This window comes from Vitis vinifera, chromosome 9 (assembly GCF_030704535.1).
Source record: "Vitis vinifera cultivar Pinot Noir 40024 chromosome 9, ASM3070453v1".
Taxonomy (NCBI): domain Eukaryota; kingdom Viridiplantae; phylum Streptophyta; class Magnoliopsida; order Vitales; family Vitaceae; genus Vitis; species Vitis vinifera.
In genome coordinates this window covers 2,891,196-2,905,547 of record NC_081813.1, presented here as the reverse complement: position 1 = coordinate 2,905,547, position 14,352 = coordinate 2,891,196, and the positions used below count along the sequence as shown (strand labels likewise).

General features: G+C 35.7%; 3 protein-coding genes across 4 annotated transcripts; 1 reads left to right on the top strand and 2 right to left on the bottom strand.

The window, feature by feature from the left end:
- Nucleotides 1–1,557: 1,557 nt before the first annotated feature.
- LOC100256670 (uncharacterized) lies at nucleotides 1,558–6,014 on the top strand. Of its 2 annotated transcripts, XM_019222195.2 has the most exons (9): nucleotides 1,558–1,912; nucleotides 2,791–3,100; nucleotides 3,909–4,168; nucleotides 4,287–4,580; nucleotides 4,680–4,744; nucleotides 4,868–4,969; nucleotides 5,068–5,124; nucleotides 5,246–5,482; nucleotides 5,579–6,014. In XM_019222195.2, exons 1-9 carry the CDS (start codon nucleotides 1,666–1,668, stop codon nucleotides 5,774–5,776), a joined length of 1,770 nt encoding a protein of 589 aa, XP_019077740.1. In that variant the 5' UTR covers nucleotides 1,558–1,665; the 3' UTR covers nucleotides 5,777–6,014. The 2 variants fall into 2 exon arrangements, with proteins under 2 accessions (XP_019077740.1, XP_002277538.1); XM_002277502.5 differs by having other exon boundaries at nucleotides 4,680–4,969.
- A 23-nt stretch (nucleotides 6,015–6,037) lies between these two features.
- Nucleotides 6,038–7,722, bottom strand: LOC100261771 (GDSL esterase/lipase APG). Its single transcript, XM_002277478.5, has 5 exons — nucleotides 7,418–7,722; nucleotides 7,186–7,316; nucleotides 6,823–7,056; nucleotides 6,485–6,740; nucleotides 6,038–6,392 (listed from the first exon to the last, which is right to left on the bottom strand). Exons 1-5 carry the CDS (start codon nucleotides 7,668–7,670, stop codon nucleotides 6,199–6,201), a joined length of 1,068 nt encoding a protein of 355 aa, XP_002277514.1. The 5' UTR covers nucleotides 7,671–7,722; the 3' UTR covers nucleotides 6,038–6,198.
- Nucleotides 7,723–12,026: 4,304 nt separating this feature from the next.
- LOC104877427 (GDSL esterase/lipase APG) lies at nucleotides 12,027–13,892 on the bottom strand. The gene is made up of 5 exons (XM_010656293.3): nucleotides 13,531–13,892; nucleotides 13,311–13,441; nucleotides 12,898–13,131; nucleotides 12,540–12,795; nucleotides 12,027–12,442 (listed from the first exon to the last, which is right to left on the bottom strand). Exons 1-5 carry the CDS (start codon nucleotides 13,781–13,783, stop codon nucleotides 12,246–12,248), a joined length of 1,071 nt encoding a protein of 356 aa, XP_010654595.1. The 5' UTR covers nucleotides 13,784–13,892; the 3' UTR covers nucleotides 12,027–12,245.
- Between the last annotated feature and the right edge of the window lie 460 nt (nucleotides 13,893–14,352).

The window sequence follows — 14,352 nt, the reverse complement described above, 5'->3', positions numbered from 1 at the left end:
CCCCGGAACTAAATATATCTTAAGTTTATAAAATCAAAGTTTCCAAATGCTTTTGCTTGCAAATATTTAGAACACTCTCTCACTTTCTTACCCATCATTTGGTTTTGATTTTTATACCTTGAATTCGAGATAATACAACTAAGAAAGTGGAGAGAGTTGAAATGTTATTAGGAAAAGGTTTGAAGTGGGGGAACAAAAAAACTTTATGGCTATGTTTAGTTCATAGAATTTTTGAAAGAACATGGGAATGAAATAAAATAAAAAGGAAAAATAAAAGGAAATAAAAAGTAAAGAAAAATAAACAATAAATTTAAATTTAATATATTATTTTTATAGGCTTATTTAAAATCATTTTATTTATTTCCTTTTATAAAGATTGAATAATTTAAAAATATATAATTTTAAATTTTTTTGATAAATTTTAATTATATTTGATTTTCTTTTGTATTTTTCATGATGAAACCAAACATGAAAAACCCATCCTGTAAGTACTTTTTTCCTTTTCTTAATACTTTCCGGGAATTAAATATAAAAAGGTCTTGTTTGAGTCTAGAAAATACCAAGAAAAATAATTTTTTTATAATTAGTTTTACCATAAAAAACAGTAAAAAAAATTAAATATAGTTAACATTAGTTAAAAATAATATATTTTAAATTATTTAATTTTTATATATGAGAAAAAAAACAAGTGAAATAAGTTTGAAATAATAAATAAAAATAATTTATTAAATTTATATATATATATATGTTTGTTATTTTAAAAAAAATATTTTCTATTAAATTTTTCGAGAAACAAACATAGTTAAGATTTTCATTTTATTTGATAGAAAAAATATGATAAAAATTCTTTTTAAAATTAATATTTTTGTACGTAAAAAAAAAATAAAATTGAGCCCCAATGTAAAAAAAATAATTATTCTAATTTTATTGTTAGAGTTTGGTGATACGAATTCTACTTGACTTAACTTGAAAAGCTAGGCGTGCGCCATATGTAGTGAAACTAAATTTACTAGATTTTTTTTGGAGGTCTATGATGATAGTGGAAAGATCAAGTCGATATTTGCTTTATTTATTATTCTCTCGTATGTACATTTATGTATGATAAATGTATAAATTTTAGAGTTATAATATTTATATTTATACATTAATTGTTCATATCTCTTTTTTTTTTATCAATTTTTTTTTATATAATACATATTTTTCTTATTTATCAGTGATTTTCATTTGTGTGTTCTTATCCTATTCTTCTTATTGTCTATTTTTCCTAACATCTATTTTATTCTCATAAGTTTTTTTTTTTTTTTTTAATAATTTTCTAAAAAATATCCATAATTTTAGAAATGGAAGAGGGGACATATTCTTAGAAATTCAAAAAATAAACTCAAAATACGACGTCGATTCATTGACTTCCTTCACGCCCATTCTCTCTGACGCATTTCACGATGCCAGGTGTCAAACAGAAGGGGGCGAATAAAAAGATTGATTTTACTGTACTATCCCCGTATGACAGTTATAACAAACTCTCTGTCTCTCTCTCTCTAAACTAACTATTTTCTCTCTCTAAATATAAATTGTACGGAACGTTAGTCGCTCACCTCACAATTGATCATTTTTTTTCACGCACTCTCTCAAGTTTTCTCTCTCTGAACTTTTGAAGCAAAGACAATGGCGGCAATGCTGGTGTCTCCGCCACCGCCACCTCAGCTTCTACATCCGCCGCCTCCGTCGCCGGGATTTGAGCTGCACAAGGCGGCGCTTTACGTGGGGGATCTGGATCCGGAGGTGTCGGAGGTTGAGCTGGTGGACGTCTTCTCCGGGATGGGTCCTCTGGTCTCCGTTCGCCTCTGCAGAGACTCACTCTCCGGAAAGTCCCTTTGCTATGCTTATGTCAACTTCTTCCATCCCTCCGATGGTAACCCCCCCCTCTCTCTCTCTCTCTCTCTCTCTCTGGCCCGAGCTTTCTCTATTTTGAGTTTCTTGGCTGTGGCTCATGCTATCTTGAGGATGAGCTTTCTCTTTGTTGTTTATGTTGATTTTGATGGTTTTCTTTCTTTGTTTGTAAAATGCGTTTTCGTTTGTGTTGTTGATGGCCACTTGGGTGATTTGGGACATGACTGTTTTTTCTCTTTTGCTTTCTTGGGCTAATGGAGATCTGGATACTCCTTATCTTTCCTGTTCGTGAATTTGGGTCTTGTTTGTTTTGTTTTCTTTAGCTTTCTATCATGTGAATCCTTAGACTTGGGAGAAGATAATTATTATTATTTTTCATTTTCTTCTTTTTGATATGTTCCTCTGTTTTCCTGGTTTTGTTTCTCGTCAATGGTGACTAGGGTCTATTTTCTTTCTTGTTTGTTCTGTTTTCTTTGGCTTTCTATACTGTGAATCCGTAGACTAGGGGGCAGATCCTTTTGTGGGTCTGTTCGTCTGTTATTTTGGTTCGATTTTGTAGATGCTGACTAGGGTTATGTTTCTTCTTGAATATGGTTAAATTTATAGTTTAATTGCTTGTGGATAAAATAGAAAAGGAAAATGAAGGGAAGTTTAGTCGTTTGATTTTCAGTTGTGGTTTTCGGTCTACTAGATGGCAAATTATGAAAGATTCACATATGATCATTTTAATATTTTTTTCCTGCATTTTCTTATGAATCAAACAGGCATTGTCTTCTCTCTCTCTATTTTCCATTTCTTTTGTTCTTGGTTTTTGTGGTTTGACCTCTTCTTTTTTGGCTCTTTCTCAGTTCTATCTTTTAAATGGTTGATTTACTAGCTGTTCCTCTGTTTTTTGATCAGCTTCTAAGGCTTTGGCATGTCTTAACCACACTAAACTGATGGGGAAACCCATGAGGATAATGTGGTCTCACAGAGACCCTCTTCCAAGAAAGACTGGTCTTGCCAATCTTTTTGTCAAGAACCTCGATCCTTCAATCAACAGTGCTTCTCTGCAGGACATTTTCTGCAAGTTTGGCAATATACTCTCTTGCAAGGTGGCGGAAGAAAATGGGAAGAGTAAATGTTTTGGGTTTGTTCAGTTTGATTCGGATGACTCGGCCACTGCTGCTCTTAATGCTCTAAATGATACAATGCTTGACGGGAAAAAGTTGTAAGTCCTCTTTTTTTTTTTTTTTAGTGTCTTTGTTATTTTCTCATTCTTCTATTATGTCAACTGTACATTCATAATATGTTTCAGAATTTTGCATTCCCTGTGTTTTATTCTTGAATGTAAGGATAGGATTCTATCCATGGTTGATTTAAGAATTCCTGTAGCTAATTTTTCATCATTTTTTTTCTTTGGTTCTTTTATTGGGGTTTAATTATTCTGAGTGCCCTCTTATATCTTTTGATGCTTGGATTTACTAGTTGCTTATGTATCAATTTCTGGTGTGCCAATACTACGAATTGTAATGTGGGAACATGGAATTTGATTTGCACTTCTACCCCATTTGCCAGTTTAGAGAAAATTTGGTAAAATAAAATAATTCAAAAGTTGAATATTCTGTTTTGATGTTGTTCGATTTCTGTAAATTAGTATTTAATTCATTTAAGCTAAATAGTTTTGTAGGCACAGCTGAATGGAGGTTATTGTTTTCCTTGATTTTGAATAGTGTGGAAATTGCATGCTTCACAATTTGTCAGAAAGCAAATGGGGGATCATTCTAGATCAGTAGTTTCTCAGTATCTTGGATTCTTCTGTGTTATAGAAGTTATTTACTCCAAATTTCTTCTTTATATGAACTGGGTTTCTCTAATCTTCTATTTCCCTTTTGTACTCTTTAGATTGACATCTACTGTGATCTCTGGATGTATACTTGGGTTTCTTATGGCTTCTTTTCCTGTTAAATTTTATTGAGCCATCTTTTTAAATTGTGCGGTTACAATTGGTTTTATGTTCCTCCTTGGTCTACCTTCAGATTTGTGTCCAAATTTGTCAAGAAATGTGAGAGGAAGGAGGCTTCTGAGGAAACAAAATTTACAAATGTGTATGTGAAAAATCTGGGTGAAGATTTGACAGAGGATATCATTCGAGACAAGTTCTCTGAATTTGGGAAAGTTGGCACTGTTGTTATCATGAAGGATGGCAATGGGAAATCCAGAGGGTTTGGTTTTGTGAACTTTGAGTCGCCAGATGAGGCTAAGAAGGCTGTGGAGGCCCTCAATGGTGCAATGCTAGGTTGACATCCAACTCGTTCATTCATATTCCTCGGTTTTTGTTTTCATTTTTCGTCTTTTCTACCCTTAATTCATATGAACTTAGTTCCTCAAATGGAAATAATTATTTTGTGGATCAGGATCAAAGAAGTTGTTTGTTGGAAGGGCTCAGAAAAAAGCTGAAAGGCAGGAGCTTCTAAAACATGAGAAGGAGATGGTCAACTGCAATATTGGGAAGGAGAAGGCGTCAAACTTGTATGTGAAGAATCTTGATGCATCTGTTGATGACGACAAATTGCAAGAACATTTCAGCTCCTGTGGACAAATAACTTCTGCCAAAGTGATGCGACATGATAGTGGGCTCAGTAAAGGATTTGGTTTTGTATGCTTCTCAACTTCTGAAGAAGCACAGAAGGCTTTGACTACACTTAATGGTAAATAAAGTCTCCCTCTGTCTCCTGTTTTCTCTCCTGTATGCATGTCTGAAGGTATTTAATTCCATTTTGGTCTAATTTTGGTTCTGCTTTTCACAGGAACCCTACTTCATGGAAGGTCTTTGTACATTGCTATGGCACAGCGTAAAGAAGATCGTCAGAGGGTACTGCGAGATTACTACTCACAATACCTCTTGCAGTATTATGGTCCTCATTTCCTTTCCTCTGGATCCAGTTCACCTGATTACTCTTTTGTTCCCTTCCCTCACCCAAATCCTACCCCACAGATTAATTCACCTCAGCCAATCATATGTCAACAGTTTGGTAGGAACCTTGGTGTGATGCGCCCTTTTGCCCCACAGAATTACCAGCAAAATTTTTCCACATTTGTAAGGAAACCCTCTGGTTTTATTTTGTGACTAATTTCTCTAGATTGATATTTGATCCGCTTATGCAATTTAGATTACTTATGATCATGCAATTGCAGATTCCAATGAAGCAAGCACAGCAGGGGAACACCAACAACTGGGGTTATCAACAGAATGTATGTTTTATTTTTCACTTTTAAGGAGAAATATTTTTGCCAAAAACATGTTTGCTCATGTTTATATGACACTGCATGGTTTCATTATTTTAAGCACAATTTTCTTCATTCCATTCCACAGTCTAGGACATTTGCAACCTCTAAAGTTCCTACTCAAGGTCTCAACTATGCGAGTCCTTCCAATCAGAAACTTCACTTCAAGAAAAAGGGGAACAATAAAAGTGGATCTGAAGAAGCTTCCTCCAAAGGATCAGTTTCAGAGAAACACTTTATTAGAGCACCGGCCCAATCCAACGTCTGGGGGAACTCCAAGGAGATAATCGGGCACCATCTCTACCCTCTTGTTCATAGTCTTCAGGTTTGTAATTACTGATACTGTATTTCTTCTAAAACGGTTCTATGTGACTACACTAGCTAATGAATAAATAAACTCTCTCCCCCTGTCCCCCTCTAGCCTGAGCTTGCAGGAAAGATTACAGGAATGCTATTGGAAATGAACAACTCTGATATAATCAAGCTACTTGACTCGCCAGATTCCCTGGCAGTGCAAGTAGAACAGGCAGTTCAAGCGCTGAAGGAAGCAAAAGCTTGGAGAAGTACAGAAAGCAGTGTTGCTTTGCCCATCGAGTCTGCTAGCTGCTTGAGCTACTGATGAACTCTGGGATTACACATTTCTAACATGCCCCTACTACTTTCTTTCTTATCCAGTTTCAATCAACATTGTTATATGCATTTTTTTCTTTCTTTCTTTTTCTTCTTGGAAGCTTATGCTCTCTGTTAATTGTCTAACTAGGAGAAACGAACATCATATTTTTCAGTGCTATCATATCCTAAATAGAACATTCTAAATCCCTTTTTTTAATGGTGATGGTGCAATCTTCTTTCATTTAGTACCTTGCTTGCTGCTTGTCTGTTGACATACTTAAGAGGGTGTCTGAATATTCATCTTATGGAAGTCCTTACAAATTCATGGATAAAAACAATCGAGATCAAACGGTTAAGATAGAGTTCTAATACTAAAAAGTTGGTACAATTCAATGCCATTGTAAATAGATGACAAGCACAATATCCTCGTCAAATGAGGGAAATGCCCTGGAGAAGCATTGATTCGGCAAGCATCTGATTAGTAGCCTGGGACAGATGGACATCGTCCCAAAACACATATTGACTGGCATTCCGGCAAGTTCCTGGAGACTTTGGGTCACAGAGTATGGGAACTGTCCCTGTTTTACGTGTCTGGCAGCAACCTTTCCTGGCTTCTGCAAAACCTACGAAAACATAACAATAGAGCATCACTATAACACATTGCTCATATCAAGTATCAGTTCATCATATATATATACATGAACAGGTTCATTACCATAGTCTGAAGGAGATGTAAAAACATCATGGAGGGGCTTAAAAATGTCGAAGACAACGATCTTGAGGGCAGGCAGTTTCTTCTGGAGACTTATGGCTGTTGTGTTGATCTTGTTATTGAATCCTTGGGCATTCTTATTGATCCTGGCGATGCAACCATGCTTACGGTACCGGAACATAGTAATGGTCTCTGGAAAGCAACCCAATGGTGGGAGTGGAACTACCCCAATTTTCCTTGCTCCCAAGCCATACAAGTCCTGTTATCAAACACCAATTATTCACATCATGGAGGGGAGGGGCTTGAGAAAGTTGTAACAAAAGCAAGAGTGATCAAGAGACCTTGATGAAGCTTGAGAAAATGGTGGCAAGGTATGTGGAATACTGATCAGGAGTGTAGAGTTTCTTGAGGGAAGGATTGACATAGTAATTTTGAAGAAAATCTGCAGTACCAAAGCCAACTAGGTATAATGCACCCTTGAGGATGGCTGCTGCTCTCTTACTACCTGCCACTTTCGCTAGCTTTACTCTGTATTCCTTGTAATACTCCAACTGTTGCGACAATGGTATTGCATGCTGCAATAAATAAATAAATAAAATTAAAAAAAAAGAAAAAAGAAAAACTGTTGATATGATTGTAAGCTTTCTTTTCTTTTCTTCAGTCTTCTTGGCAACCAAACTAGACTCATAAGATAATTAGTTTACGTTAATGATGGCTGTATTGTCATCATAACCAGCTGCAGCAGAGCCAAAGTTGGCCCCAACCAGAAGGTTCTTCCCTGTGGCCTGTGGGCTAAGATAAGCTGGTGGATAGGTCTCAAACCCTAGAATGTCAGCTGCAAAACAAGTTACATGATGCATGTCACTACATATAAACTCAATACAAGTAATTCAACATGGCATCAAAGCTTTACTGGCCACTGGGGCTTGAACCCACCGGTGATATCAGTGGCTAGTTTCCCATTGCAGAACCTCCCAGTAGGCTGATGGCTGATGAAGTCCTTCCCATAAGGAAGGTAATTGGCCTTGAAAGCAGTGGGGAAGTAGTTATTATTCCCGCTGTCCACCGCTGAGTCCCCGAACAATATCATCGCCGGAGCAATACTGGTGGTTCCTTGAGCATCAGCCATGGTGGCAAACTGCAATGCCAGTGCCAAAACCAATGCTGCTGCACCACCCCAGATAGCCATTTTCTGTTAATAGGTGCCGGGCTGTGCCTGGTCCTTAGGCTTTATAGGAAGAGCAATAGTTACCCAATTGAAGGTGGCGTCAGTCAATCAGAAGAGGAGGGTGGGTGGCCATTAGTGCTGTTGTCGGGTGGCTATTGGGCTTCCTGAATTAAGTTGATTCACAAATACTCCGGACTATAGGTAAGCCGATGATTAACGATACTAATTACGAGAAAAATGGAATGGAAATACCAATTGATGCTTGGATCCTCAGGAGAGTGGTTGTGTGTGACAGGTAGGAAACTTAATGGAAGTTAATTTTGAATTCAATGTGGCCATGCATCTGGGGTCAGAGCGTAAGCTATCAGGGCTGTCAGCTAATGAAGCCTTGACATCACTACACTACCCTTACCACATAAAAAAAATCTTGGTTGTTAGGATTGGATTTTCCGCTGCATTTCATCTAAAAATTAATTAATGGTTATTAAGGGTAAGTCAAATATTTTATAACATTTGATATCATGGTTCGGAAACCTATTTTAAAAATTATTATTTAAATAATCCCTTGACGTAAGAGTGGTATTATTGCATCCTAACACTAGTGATGATGCAAATATTAGGGAAATTTATTAGAGGTCATCATGCTTCTTTGTTAAAGTGATGGAAAAAAGAATAAATACTAAGTGTAGAAGATATAAATAGACGAAACTTATACAAGCCACATGACTATTTTTGATAAAATTTTAAACTAATAAATATTAAGTGCAATAAGCCAAAACCTTGAAAAACGTAAATGAATTTAACCCTCTAAAAATTGATTATTAAAAAATAATTTTTGTTTTTTAATTGTTCTCAAAAATAAAATTTAATTGGTCTACAGCCAAATATGAAAAAATGATTTTTCTTTTAATTTATTATTTGTCCAGATTTATTCATCAAGATACCCTATATTTATATATTTAAAAACCTCTAAAAAAAATTAAAATATCTTAAAATTGTTTTAAAAAATAATATATCTTTCAGAATAAATTAAACAAGCTATTTCTTATTATAAATTAATCAAATAACTTTTTAAATCAGAAAATAATTTTTTATTCTAAAAAAAAAGATAAAAACGAAAAGGTTTTCTGAGCATATAAAAGGTAAAGACACATTGCGGGTCACGGATAGGATTGTGCAACTTTCATTGAATACGGTCACTTATCGACCACTGTCCATGAGTCATTGCTCCACCTCCATTGATATGGTCCACGCCCTTAAATTTAGAGATAGGATACTGTCTGCTAACTACATATCAAATAGGATGTACCCCACTAGGAGAACATAGGAGGGAGGCACTATTCTAAATCATGGAGTGCCAAATATCTAGCAATTAATTTCATCAACTGAATTTTGATAATTAGAATATATCACAATAGATTTCAAATATTTTGTAGTTCATAAAAATTGGAGGTGTGGCATCCTACCTAACCCAGATCCATCACCTAAGATAATATCTTCAGGGCCTTCATAATCTGTGTGTAGAGATAGATTTTACAAGTCTGTAGTAACATGATGAGAAGTTCTAGTGCCAAGTAACCTATTTGAATTTTTATTCCAAGTAGAGGCATGATTGGCAACTGGTTCAGGTTTTGGTGCAACCTTGATCTGAGGACATCTTTTGCCGGACCCATTTGATTGCATTATTGGCACCTTTGGAGATATCGAGATTGCCATTTTGATTTTTGTGAAAGGTTTTTGCAGAGGCAATATAAGCCATGATGGGTTTGGACAGGGATGCAAAGATAGCTTGGTACATAAGTCTGATCTTGTTGAACCCAATGAGTATGAGTAGGATTGGGAACAACAACCCCATTTTGAACCGTGGTGGCTTCTTGGCATGCATGGCTTCCAACAAGAAGGAATTGAATTGTGCAAGCCAAGATGGATAATTTGATGGAGTAAGCTTTAAGGGTGTGTTTGTTATTTGGGAATATGAATGGAAATAGGATGAGAATGGAGGTGAATTGTAACACTACGTATACAAGAGGAATCAAAATCCTTATTTGAGAGAGATTCGGTTTTCATAATAAAGATTTTTTTACTTCTATTTTCATTCTTAAAAACAATACAAAGACATTAACAAGTGAGAATGAAATTGATTTCCCATTCTCATCCTCTATTCCAACTTTTCAAACAAGGCCTAAGGATAATTGGGCAGTTGTATTAATGGAAATGAGAGGCATTTGAGATTGTCAACAACTTCAACCATGGGAAGATTGAGTGTAGATCACTCGTTGGAGCTTTCAAGCTCTGATACCTTAAAGTGGAAAAGTTTAATGGAAAGGTAGAAAACTTCAATTGTGTAATTGAATTTTTACAATATGTACATTTATGAAAGAAAATAAAAAACAGGGACAAAAGACTATTGACAACCTATTATGAATAAATAACATGTGATTATCTAATTGATACATTGATTAAACAAAATTAAACGTCAATTTTCCATCTTCAATGGGTATTTGAAATTGGATTTGATAAGAGTTATGAATCATGAAAGATTGGGCGGTAATCTGATGGGATAATATGAACTTTTCTTAATAGTTACCACATAGGGACCATAGATAAATATCTATTAATGCTTTTCATATCCTTCGTATTAGGTTATGAAATTTGAATCAGTTTTGTTGTGTTCTGCTCAAAATCTCGAAGGTCAAATTGTTTGGTTAGTTTGCGGGGGTCAAGCTTCTTAGTGAGCTCATAGGGATTGAGTTGTCTAGTTAACTTGCGGGGGTTGAAAGAGGTAGTTGCCCATTGGAGATTTTTTTTAAAAAAATTTTATTTTATTTTTTATTTTTTTATGTGATGATTGATAAGTTTGTCCATATCATATATTTAACCCTTTTATGTTTAGGGTTTTGTTTTTTTCAGACAGTGCGACTAAAATTGAAAGGTGTTTTTAGAGAGCTTTATCATTGTAACTCTTCTCATTTGTTTTGATTGGTGAATTGTTGAATATTGGTGTACTTCGTGGACGTAGGGATGACATTGATTGTCAAACTATGTTAAAAATCTCGTATTTTTTAATTTTATTTTCTATTGGTATGTGTACATGGTTTGATTAACACTTAGAAGGATGAATCCACATATTAATGGTTTATTGATTGATTCTTGATGATATAGAAGTAGTTATCCTGAAACTAACACAAAAGAGAAATATGTTACTTAGAATATTCTCCATTTCCTTCTTATTTTTCCTTTTCTTTACATCTGTGTGCTAACTTAATTGTCGAAAGAGTGTATAAAGTTTGGAGACATAAAATTCATTGGTGGAATGAGTTATTGCACTAGTAAGAGAGATTACAAAGTGGAAGTTTTAGAGGGAGGGCTTGTTGGAAAATTGTTGCTCCAACAAGTATATTAAAACATATCTTTCACTAACCCTATATATATAAGACTTCCCATGAATCAATTATATCATTTCACATTAAATTAATAAACTGCCAAGTTGATTTGGATTTGAATATGAGGTTTCACATTGCTTGAAGAGAGAAGTTTATATCCTTTACAAGAGCAAGTTATTTCATCTGTGTAAATATGCATGAATACCGATAAGCATCAAATAGATAACATTTTTATAGGTTGTAATAAATGGTATCAAAGCCAAATTTTATCTTCCTTACTCACTAACTACCCTTGGGTTATGGGTCATAATCAGGATGATATGCTTATTTGCATAGATCGTTCTTAAACTCGAAAAGTCCTCAAAGTAGAAAAAATAAAAAAAGACATTTTAAAAGTCATTGGGTAAGTTGACTAAAAGTAGAAATATCTACTTAGAGTGAGTCATATAGAGAATATGCAAGGGGACTCTATTATGAAAAATATGAAAAGGACTCCTCACAATTTGTCTTTATAGACAAAACAAGTTTGCATCTCTTGAGTCTTAAAAAGAAGAGATTCAAACAAAATTGGCCAATTTTTTTACCCAATTAAATAGGTCAATTTAGTATGTGAATAAATCACAAATTCCATATATACCAACTTTGGAACTCATGACCCATGTTAAAAAGTTGAAGTCAAATGTATTAGGCTTTATTTGGATCAACTTTTGGGAGGTCAAAAGTTCACTAATTTTGTTTAAAGAGTTTAATATAAAAATCCGGAAGTGTTACTTCTTATAAAAACTTTATTTCATCTCATGTAGGAAGAAATTTTTATCAACATTCTCCCTTAGAAATGATGCCTTTGGCTTAACTTAATCTTCCAATCAAAGCATAGGCCTTAACAAAAGCCCCTAACAAAAAAGGCACAATCAGACATACAATGGAGTAACAAACTGAAACAAGAGGCTTTCTGTCAAGATATTACTTAAAAAATTGAGAAATAAAACTCATGGAATATTTAACATTTCACTGCATTTCCAATCTTCCTTTGGGAATAGTTTTCAACAACAACCTTACATGGAGCCACTCCAATTATTAAGAGGGACAAAATTATATTTGTTGAGATCATACAAATATTATCCAATAAGCATAATGTAGGGAAGAAGAAGTACAGTTGAATGCATTGTAGAGAGATGAAAAGCCACACACTATATTTATGTATGTGTAATTCTCATCCAATGAGTCCAATCCCTTGGAGAATCAGTGCATCAGCAAGAACCTGATTAGCAGCCTGAGATGGATGGACACTGTCCCAAAACACATACTGAGTGGCATTTGGGCAAGTCCCTATGGATTTTGGGTTGCAGAGCAAGGATGTTGTCTCTATTGTCCCTGTTCCACAGCAACCTCTACTGGCTTCTGCAAAACCTGCGAAAACATAATGGTAAAGTATAATTGCAAATTGCCCATATCAGGTGATGACTCATTGTTGACTACTAAGTAGTTAGATGCTTATGTTCAATACCGTAGTCTGAAGGAGACTTGATGATATCATAGAGGGGCTTATAAATGTCAAACACAGCAATTTTGAGGCCTGAAAGTTGCTTCTGCAGACTTGAGACTGCTGAATTGATTTTCTTGTTGAAGCCTTGGGCGTCGGTGTTGAGCCTGGATACACAACCGCTCTGATGGAACCCGAATAAAGTTTTTGTTGCTGGCAGGCAGCCTAATGGTGGGAGTGAAGTCAGCCCAATTCTCCTTGCCCCCAAGCCATACAAGTCCTATTTTCAAAGACAGTAGTTAATCAACACCATCCTAATAGTACTAAAGCAAGTGTGAAGTATATATGAACCCCTACTGATTGATTTAGAACAGAAAAATACCTTGATGAAGCTCGAAAATATGCCAACGAGGATTGAGGCATACTGATCAGGAGTGTATACTTTGTTAAGGAAAGGATTGACATAGTAATTCTGAATAAAATCGCTGCTACCAGCTCCCACTACATATAGTGCATCCTTGATAATGGTGGCCGCTTTTTGACTACCTGCTACCTTTGCTAGCTTAGCTTGGTACTCCTTGTAGTACTCTAATTGTTGAGACAATGGAATTGCATGCTGCAACAAGATTTGAAGTAGAAAAATGCCGAGAAAGAGGAGACTATATGAGTGATTATCTTGCGATCACAATACTAATATGAAAACTCTGTGTGTTGAAAGTGTATTGGAACAATGTTTGATGATTGGAAATTTTGTTTTCTTGGCAACCAAACTAGAGAATGGGGGAATTTTCTTACACTTAAGATGGCTGTTTTGTCATCATAACCAGAGCCAGCAGAGGCAAAGTTGGCTCCAATCAGAAGGTTCTTCCCTGATGCCTTGGGGCTAAGGTATGCTGGGGGGTAAGTCTTGAAGCCAAGAGTGTCAGCTGTAAATGGGATTACAATCATGATTAGTACATAAATTTGATAAGGTACCAAACTCAATGGCATTGGATCACTGCTTTAAGCTGATTACCAGTAATGTCTGTGGCTAGTTTTCCATTGCAGAACCTCCCTGTAGGCTGATGGTTGATGAAGTCCCTTCCATAAGGAGGGTAATTGGCCTTGAAAATGGTGAGGAGATAGTCATTATTCCCAACATCTACAGCAGAGTCTCCAAAAGTTATGATGGCTGGAACAAGAGTTGCGTCCTGAGCTTCGCCGATGGTGGCAAAGGTCAATGCCAATGCCAAGGCCAAAAACAATGCCCAGCAACAATGGATGCCCATTCTCAGATTACAGTGCTTGGGGCTGAGCCAGGACTCTAGTTCTTATAAGAAACGCTGAAAACGACATGATTGAAGTTCGTGTCCATGGAGGATAAATGGAAGCAGAATAGCATTAATGCAGTCTCTGAAGTTGTTATATAGCATTCAAGGCTTGTATAATGAATAGCTGTAACCAACTTCTCCAATTAGCTCACATCCATAAAATTTTTCATTCTTAGAGATAACACACATTGCATAAAAACCACAATAATGAAGTCTTGTTCATCCAACTACTAAGGGAACATGGTGGTTGGGAGGACAATGCACACGCATTGGGAGTTGAAGCCACGAGAAAGTTGCATGTGATTGAGTAATGTTGGTAGTTGACATTTGCCGACCATTCAAGGCCAGCGGACAGAACCCCATGTAGAATGGCCGAATTAACTTGACAGGTTCAAAGATATTTGGCTCAAGTAGTGTGATCTTTTGCATATGTACCCAAGTTTATCGGAAAATATCTCTAGTCTAGGCCAGTCTTTATCCATGAAAACCTAAATTAATACCCCTTTTTTTTTCACCCTGGAAGATCT